This window comes from Mandrillus leucophaeus, unplaced genomic scaffold (genome assembly GCF_000951045.1).
Source record: "Mandrillus leucophaeus isolate KB7577 unplaced genomic scaffold, Mleu.le_1.0 Scaffold39, whole genome shotgun sequence".
Taxonomy (NCBI): Eukaryota; Metazoa; Chordata; class Mammalia; order Primates; family Cercopithecidae; genus Mandrillus; species Mandrillus leucophaeus.
This window is the reverse complement of record NW_012104142.1, coordinates 4,665,139-4,674,327: the sequence shown is the minus strand read 5'-3', so window position 1 is coordinate 4,674,327 and position 9,189 is coordinate 4,665,139. Positions and strand designations below refer to the sequence as shown.

The following is a 9,189-nucleotide window of genomic DNA, read 5'->3' as shown; positions in this document are numbered from 1 at the left end:
AAGTGCTGGAATTACAGGCGTTAGCCACTGCGCCTGGCCTAAAAAACTTTTTTAAGAAAATTACAGTATACCATTATCTCTCTGTGGGTGCCACATTTAATATGTTCCAATTATTAGTAAAATAGCTTTGAAATAAAGCTTGTGAATCATATACTATTACATATGTTTGTGCAGTATTACCTTTTTCATTTGATCCTTCACCCTGGAAGGATCAGGTAAGGGTGAAGGATCAAATAAGTTTAAAGGAAGTGATAGTTTTTCTTATATTTAATGGAAGAGAGATTTTAGTAGTATGTATGTATGTATGTATGTATGTATTTATTTTTTGAGACAGAACCCCTATCACCCAGGCTGGAATGCAGTGGCGCAGTCCTGGCTCACTGCAACCTCCGCCTCCTGGGTTCGAGCAATTCTTGTACTTCAGCCTCCCGAGTAGCTGGGACTACAGGCATTCGCCACCATGCCTGGCTAATTTTTTTGTATTTTTAGTAAAGACGGGGTTTCGTCATGTTGGCTAGGCTGGTCTCAAACTCCTGACCTCAGGTGATCCTCCCACCTTGGCCTTCCAAAGTGCTGGGATTAGAGGCGTGAGCCACTGCACCCTTCTGTTCAGCAGTCTTAGAGATAATAACACTACTCTATGCATCTTATGAGATACAACAGATTCATCTATACAATAATCCCTTGTAGTTTTGCTCCTAGTTAACCTTGACAAGATTGCTTAGTGAAATGCTTTAGTCTATTTAATACTCAAAATGCAGAAAGTTTTTAACAGATTTTGTCTTTATCTTTAATTAAATAAAATATTAAATAAATCTTTAATATTTCTTTGTTTATTGTTTATTTATATTTATGTATTTATAACTCAGAATTCCAGTTCCAAAGATCTTAATAGATATTAGGTCAAAAGCAAAAAAGAACAAAGTCTGGGGAACATTTGTTAAAGTTGAACGTAGGTTTTTGTTTAGCCTCAAGACTTCTCAGAACCTTTTTATGATAACGTGCATTGTGATATGATATACATTCTTTCTCAATATTAATTGATTATGGAACCTTTTGAAAAGGAATTTCATGTGGTATTAGTTTTCAATTGAACGCAGGCATGCATAGAAAGAGTTAATGAATTTTTGGAGTAAGTACTTTTAAGTGTAAACATTTGAAAAGCGTTTAACGTTTTCTTTACTACTAGTAAACTCAAGCTGGGCTTTACATTTTGATATTGATGACTGTTGACAGCTTAACCACTAACAGCAAAGTATACAGTACCTATGGGACACTTTTGATAGCTAGGTTCATGGAGTCCTAGGAGGATATGCTTCAGCTAATGAGTAAATACAAAAATAGTGACACTGTTAGACTCATTAAGTATTTTCTTTTCTTTTCTTTCTTTCTTTCTTTTCTTTTTTTTTTTTTTTTTGAGATGGAGTCTCGCTCAGTTGCCCAGGCTAGAGCGCAGTGGTGCGATCTCGGCTCACTGCAAGCTCCACCTCCCGGGTTCATGCCATTCTCCTGCCTTAACCTCCTGAGTAGCTGGGACTACAGGCGCCTGCCACCACACCCAGCTAATTTTTTGTATTTTTAGTAGAGATGGGGTTTCACCATGTTAGCCAGGATGGTCTCTATCTCCTAATCTCGTGATCTGCCCGCCTCGGCCTCCCAAAGTGCTGGGATTACAAGCGTGAGCCACCGTGCCCGTCCCCTTATTAAACATTTTCTCTTCTGTTTTATTACTAAATATTTTAGTATGTATCTTTTAAAGATACAAATTCAAAATAACTACAATACCATTGTCACCTAAAAATTCACAAGTTTTGTAATGTCAAGTATCTAGTGTTCAAATTTCCATAATAAGCAGAAATTTTTATTGCTTTTAATAACTCTTAGGGAACAAAACTGTAGATATAAAACAAGAGTCTGCTAATTTGCCAGTCTGTTAATGTAACACGTACTCAACTTTGCCTAAGATCAAAAGAACATTCTTGCTGGGCACAATGGCACATGCCTGTAATCCCAGCACTTTGGGAGGCCAAAGCGGGTGGATCACCTGAGGTCAGGAGTTCAAGACCAGCCTGGCCAACATGGCGAAACCCCATCTCTACTAAAAATACAAAAAGTTAGCCAGGCATGGTAGAAGGGACCTGTAATCTCAGCTACTTGGGAGGCTGAGGCAGGAGAATTGCTTGAACCCAGGAGGCGGAGGCTGCAGTGAGCCAAGATCAAGGCATTGCAATCCAGTCTGGGTGACAGAGCAAGACTCTGTCTAAACAAAAACAAAAACAAAAAATTCTTTTTCTCAGAATAGCTAAATTCATCTCATCATTATGTAAAAAGACTAGTAAAAATTAAAGCCTTGGATTTGACTCTAGGTAAAGTGCATGGAGAATAAACATAAACCATTATTTGTTTTAGTATATTATTAGTATAATAATTGAAACAAACTACTCATATTCCTGCTTATGTGACATACTTGTTTTGTTTTATTTTTGAGACAGCATCTTGCTCTGTCACCCAGGCTGGAGTGTAGTGGCATGATCATGGCTCACTGCAACCTCTACTTCCTGGGCTTACACAGTCCTCCCATTTCAGCCCCTCAAGTATGTGGGACTACAGGCAAGTGCCCTCATGTCCGGCTAATTTTTTAAATTTTTTGTAGAGATGAGATTTTGCTGTGTGACCTAGGCTGGTCTTGGTCTCGTTGGGCTCAAGTGATCCTCCTACCTCAGCTTCCCAAAGTACTGGGGTTATAGGCACCAGCCACCATGCCAGGCCTGACATACTTGTTTAATTAAGAGAAGTAGGCAACAAAATAACTTACTAATATAATACATAGATGATTGAAGGGAATTTGTTTTGTTGACTGCTCTATTTTTATACTGCCTAATAAAAGCATCCGGGATCTTTGTTTAATAACTTTTTTCTTTTTCAGAGCTGTCCATTTTTGATTTTGCCCTTAAAAATTTCCTTTTTTTTTTTTTTTTGCCACAAGCATTTAACTGTGAAGTATTTAGGAAAACCTAGTTTTTTTTTTTCTTCTAGAAACTTTTTGTCTCTGGGTGCTTGCCAGTTACTTTGTGCCATTTAGAGCAATGCCGGGCATTTAATATTTTCATAAACATGGCATTATGTTTTTCATATTTAAACATTTGAACTTATTTAAGACTTCACCTCTCTCACCCAGAAAATCATCGTTAATACTGTATTTAAAATTCTGAACATCCTGTTTGAGGCAAAATATTTGCAGAGTACTGCTTTTGTATATTTTTCCAAAGATACTCTGTATATGCAAGCATGATTATTGTCTCTTATCTGCATAGGAATAGATATTAAAAGTATTATTATTCTAATATATTCATCATATTCTTAACTTTAGACCCCTCGGAGACAGAAAAAACTCTTTTGCCGCTACCATGATGGAAACCGGAATCCTAAATTTATTCTAGCTCCAGCTAAACAGGAGGATGAATGGGACAAGCCTCGTATTATTCGCTTCCATGATATTATTTCTGATGCAGAAATTGAAATCGTCAAAGACCTAGCAAAACCAAGGGTAAATAATGTTTTTTTTTATTTCTCCTCAATATACTGTACCTTTGTATCAATTTTTCTTTGTAAGAAAATAGGATAATTGATATACTAATAACGCCACAGATTTTTTAAAGATATTGTTGCCTCAGCATAATGGAGTTACTAATGATGCTCTGTTTATGCCAGTTTTTCCGTTTGTTATCAACACAAGTAATGTACCCTTCAGCTGGTTTTTAAGCACTGAATTATGAAAATTATTGATGAGATTTTTATTCACCATTAGCAAATTTGTGTTTCACTGTCTTCCTGATAAACTTTTCTATATATTTTGGAGTCTTCTAATCTCAGAGGCTACTCAAAGCCCAGCTTCTTCATAACTTCTATATTTTTATTGAAAGAATACTGTGGAAGTATTTTTATTCCCTTTTAGGCACATTATTACTATTATAATAGGATATAATTGGGCACAAGCATTATGTTAATTTGAAATGGTGATAGTCTTCTGACTTTAACCCACATAATTTATCTTAAAAGAAAAAGAATCTAATGTAAACCCAATCTGTAAGCTTAGTGTTTAGCATGAAAACTCTTCTTTAGTGAGAATGTGGAAAAGACTACCCTTTATGCTCTTGCCTTTTCCCCCATCAGCTTGTTCTTAAAACATATTTGGTCTTCTTGATAGTAAAGTACAAGCTGCCATCACTTTCATAAAGAGATTGTTGAATAAATTCTAGGCATGCCTTGCTCTCACTACAAAGGAGTTGGCAGATTTTTTCCATAAAGGTCAATGTTAGATATTTTTTAGGCTTTGGAGGCCATATGATCTCTGTTGTGACTATTTAGTTCTGCCATTATAGTGCAAAAGCAGCCAAAGAAAATATGTAAATGAAAGAGTGTGGCTATATTACAGTAAAATTATATTTCCAGTGACAGGCAGCAGGCTGAATTTGGTCTGTAGCCATAGTTCGTTAACCCTTATTTTATATCAAAGGTTTGAATTATCTGGGATATCTATACTACAAAATGAACTTAGAATTTCTTTTAGAGTTTTACTGCTTCCAAAAATTGGTGGTTTTTCTTTCTTTTTTTTTTTTTTGGCCAAAGATTACATTATAAATGCAAAACATTGGTCTAACATTAATATGTATTATTGATGCCATCCAAGGTAATTAATTCATTTCAGCTTGGAGATCAAGTTATATTCTGGAGATTCCTCAATTTGGATTGTTTTTGGTCAATAAATTTAATGGCAATAAAATTTCATGCTCTTACAACCTCAGAATCATCCTTCCATTAAAAAAAAATTGAAATTATTATCTAGGCTGTCTTCTCTTACTGTTCTTAACATTTATGAGTTCTTTTCCTCTGCCTTTGTTCTCAGTCCAAGATTATTTCACTATATATGTTAATAAGTGGATATCTTGAAGGGACAAAAGATTGACCTTAAAGTGAATTTAAAACATTAACCTTTGCAAACAGTTCCATCACTAAAAAAAATTAAAGTCAGAGATTTTGGAATGGATCATTAATTGCAAATAGCCATTCTTCTTTTTTTTCCCTTTCTCTCCCCACCCCCAGATGGTCATTCTTTTAACTGTAAATTAGACTTCAAATTTCAGAAATGTCTTTTTCTCACTGTCATGTCCTTTCACCATTGAAATAAATTTAATTTCCAATCTCTTTTGTTTGTATGTCCTCCATCTATGCAAAACAAACAAAAAATTGAGGGAAAAAAAAACCCCAAAACCTAAAAAACTAACCGTCTTTCAAGGCTCAGCACAAGGTGACTGGAAGTGTATGGAGTTATTTTCTCTTTTTAGCCTCCTTTGTAAAAACCCTGGAATTCTGACTGGTTGGGTAAATGTGATTCAGTTTTTTGTCTTGTAATGCAACTATTTTGATGGTTGGCTTCACAGCTGAGGCGAGCCACCATTTCAAACCCAATAACAGGAGACTTGGAGACGGTACATTACAGAATTAGCAAAAGGTAAGAGATGTGTATGCTGCATATGTTGCCCTCTAATGAGTGTTTTGTACATCCTACAGGAATTATTCATTTAAGGGAAGTAGGTCATTTTCAGTCACCAGCTCAAGTTAGCACCACAGGATACGCATGGGTAAACTGCTTTGTGTTTCACAGGTCTTTCTCCTTCACTAGAAGTTCTGTTTTTAATCTTTAATTGGTATGTTATTTTTAGAGAATTAATATGCTTTTTATCTTTCTTCAGATCAGGTGTCAAATATCCAGGAAGTGGCCTGATACTTGTTTTCTTTTTCCCTTTTGTTGCCAAAAGGGGAAATAAAGCAGCAGCCTCCTGAATCTGGGAGTGGTAGTCTTCACCTATGCAGTTTTCTCTCATTCATAAATACTGCAGTGATTCACATCCTCCTTCATGGTGATTGTGTTGGCATTTGTTCATACATCTTGTAAAATACCATTGTCATTATGTAGTAATCTGTATTCCTCCTGTTGGAGTTTTTTATTTAAAAAAATTCGCTGACTCAAAAGTTGGCAGTAGGAAGAACAGAATTACGCTTCTGAGCTCAGTCTTCCAGAAATTAGTTGTAAACTTAGTTGCCTTTTACTTTGCCAGAGAGATTTGAAAACAGTTTTATCTCAGTGAGAGTTTTGAAAAATGAATTTAAGGAGTCTACTATTTTTTTTTTCAAAATATTTAAATAACTTCTAGATCTGAGAAAGTTTCTGTGAAACCCAGTGCTATAAATCATTTACATACAGCTTCAAATGATTAAAAAAAAAAAAAAGTGAAAGGACAATAAATCTACAACAAAAATCTGTCGACTCATTTTCTCTTGATTTGGAAGTGGCTGTTCTTACTGCCACCTTTCTAAATGTTTTTGTGGATTTGAGACCATTACCCACCATCCAGACCAATCTGAACCCTTCCAATCACCTGTGGCTTGGCAAAACAAAACAAACAAAAAGCCCAAAATTGCCTGCTACTGGAGTAAGTCCTTGTCCTTTCTCTTTTTTTGTAGCTGAGCCGAGCTACAGTACATGACCCTGAGACTGGAAAATTGACCACAGCACAGTACAGAGTGTCTAAGAGGTAAGGGAGTAATGGAGAGAACTTCAGTCATATTTGGACCATTTCTTTCTTGGGAATCTAATTTTCTGAAAACTCATGATATCGTTTCTAAGACCTAGGCGATTAAGCATAGATACTTGATAATATCTGTGCTGGAGTTTTCATGATGGACTAATAAACATGGTTATGGGCAGTTAATAGAGGTTTTCCAAAGTAAACATTAACTTACAAAATGTTGAGGCTCCCCAAACTTTGATAAATGAAATGTGTTCTCATATTGAACTAAGAGAAGTTCCCAAATTCCCTTCATTAAACAAGGCCTCTTTTGGACTCTGTAGTAAAGCAGGGGTTTAAAAATCTCAGGGTCACCCAGTAGCTGCAGGTATTGTGTAAGTAAGTGCCTTGAATGACCATATAACAAAGCCTTTGCAGGTTCCTTGCTTTTAACAATGTTTAAAGAGAATCTTATTAGGTTGTTAGTTGATTGATCACTAAAATAATTTTTTAAAAAGAGCTCACTGTGTAACTTAGAGCTCACAGAATTGAGTGATATTATTACAATAGAACTCCTTTTCCATCTACTTGTGAAGGTTTCTCGGCTCTCATGAAAATAGAAATATCTTTGTGCTGAATTTTTATTCTAACAATTAGAATATTTATCCACAGACACAATAACTAATGAAATATAACAAACATAAACCCCATCCATCGCATTAGGAACATCTTAATATATTTTCACTTGTGTATATTTGATATTGATTGTTTAGTCATGTTATTTAGATTAACATATGTGAATAATAATTATAGTAACAATCCAGAAGATACTATCTTTAACACAGCCTTGTTACAGGACTTTAACACAGGCTTTTTGTTTTAGGAAATTCATATTTTTGTTAATTGTATAAATATTTTTAATATAGAGAAGTATAATGTGATAAAAGATTTTCAGGCATAAAAATGTGTCACTGTAGGACAAGGTTTAACCTTTTCAATAGTACTATTGACATTTTGAGTCAGATAATTCTTGTTGTTGGGGGCTATCTTCAGCTTTGTAGGATGTTTAATAGCATCTGTGGTTCACTAGATGCCTGTAGCACCCTTCCTTAATTTGTGACAATCAAAAATGTCTCCAGACATTGTCAAATGTCCCCTGATAGGTAAAATACCTCCCACTACCTCTAGTGACTCCACCCCTGTTGAGAATCACTGTTCTAGGGTAAGAATGGAATGAAAATGTACCATCAAGAAAAAAAAAGATGTAAAATGTCCAAGTATTTAAAAAAATTTTGTTCACATATTTTAAGTGGATGATGATGGATAGCAAATCATTATGGTATTTAGATTGCAGTGGATACATTTTTAAAATAATCATTTTTTAGAAATTACCGACATTTTCAATATGACAATTAAATCATTTGAAATTAAATTATGAAAAATTTTAGTTGTCAACTAAAAAAATTATGCAAAGGCGAACATAGATGTTTAACAAGCATTTTAGGAGGTACTCAGAGAAATTTTGAAGATTACTGCTGTCTTCAAAAAGACAGAAAGATGAGGCTGGACCAAATGCATTGATTCAGCATTTCCTTTTTCTTTTTTGGGCAGAACCATATGCCTTTTATATATTAACCTTAAACATTACTATACACATGTCTTGGTTTCTTGTCTCAGCTGTATAACACCACCTGCCCTTTTGCCCCAGTAAGAGAGAGAAAGTTTTTTTCTTGCCTATCACTAGCTTCGTAGCTGAGACCCCTATACCAAAAGACAGATTAACAAGAGAAAAGCGTACAAATTTATTTAATACAAAATTTACATGACAAGAAGCCTTTAGAAATGAAGACCCCAGCCTGAGCAACATGGTAAAACTCCATCTCTGCAAAAAATACAAAAAAATTAGCCAGGTGTTGTGGCATGTACCTGTAGACCCAGTTACTTGGGAGGCTGAGGTGGGCGGAGGATCACCTGAGCCTGAGGAGGTTGAGGATACAGTGAGCCACGAGCACAACACTGCATTCCAGCCAGGGTGACAGAGTAAGACCCTGTCTCAAAAAAAGAAAAGACATAGGAAAAAAATAAGAACCCAAAGAAACAGGGAAACCTGTGTTTTTTTTTTTTTTTTTAATGTTTATTGAGAAACTAATATTATTCAAGAATTATGTTGAAAACTTTAGATTATCCCATTAAATCCTCTCTAGAACACTTTGGGGAGGTATTTGTAATGAACATTTCTAACTTTTTAAAAACCAGGATGAATATAAACTTTCATTTTTCTTTCATTTCTACAAATAAAAGATAGTTTCTAGTTTCAGCTCAACACAAATTGAACTAATAAGAATCAAATTTACATCTGTAAGAAAAATAACAAGTAGATGACAGTTTAGTTTTAAACTTTTTTAAAAATTTTAATTCTTATGGGTACATAGTAGGTGTATATATTTATGGGGTACAGAAAATGTTTTGATACAGGCATGCAATGTGAAATAATCACATCATGGAGAATGGGGTATCCATCACCTCAAGCATTTATCCATTGAGTTGCAAACTCTAAGTTATTTTAGAGTTAACTTGCTATTGACTATAGTCACCCTGTTGTGCTATCAAACAGTAGGTC

The 9,189-nt window shown here is 34.9% G+C and overlaps 1 protein-coding gene across 4 annotated transcripts in view; it reads left to right on the top strand.

Annotated features, from left to right (window-relative positions):
* The window catches only part of P4HA1 (prolyl 4-hydroxylase, alpha polypeptide I), a 117,904-nt gene that overhangs the window by 49,484 nt on the left and 59,231 nt on the right, over positions 1-9,189 (top strand). For 2 of the 4 annotated variants that reach the window (XM_011991127.1, XM_011991124.1), the window contains 2 exons: positions 3,371-3,547; positions 5,442-5,512. In XM_011991127.1, the coding sequence (XP_011846517.1) occupies positions 3,371-3,547; positions 5,442-5,512 (248 nt within the window). Of the gene's footprint in view, positions 1-3,370; positions 3,548-5,441; positions 5,513-6,525; positions 6,597-9,189 lie in introns of all 4 variants that reach the window. The other 2 variants (XM_011991126.1, XM_011991125.1) reach the window with 1 other exon arrangement.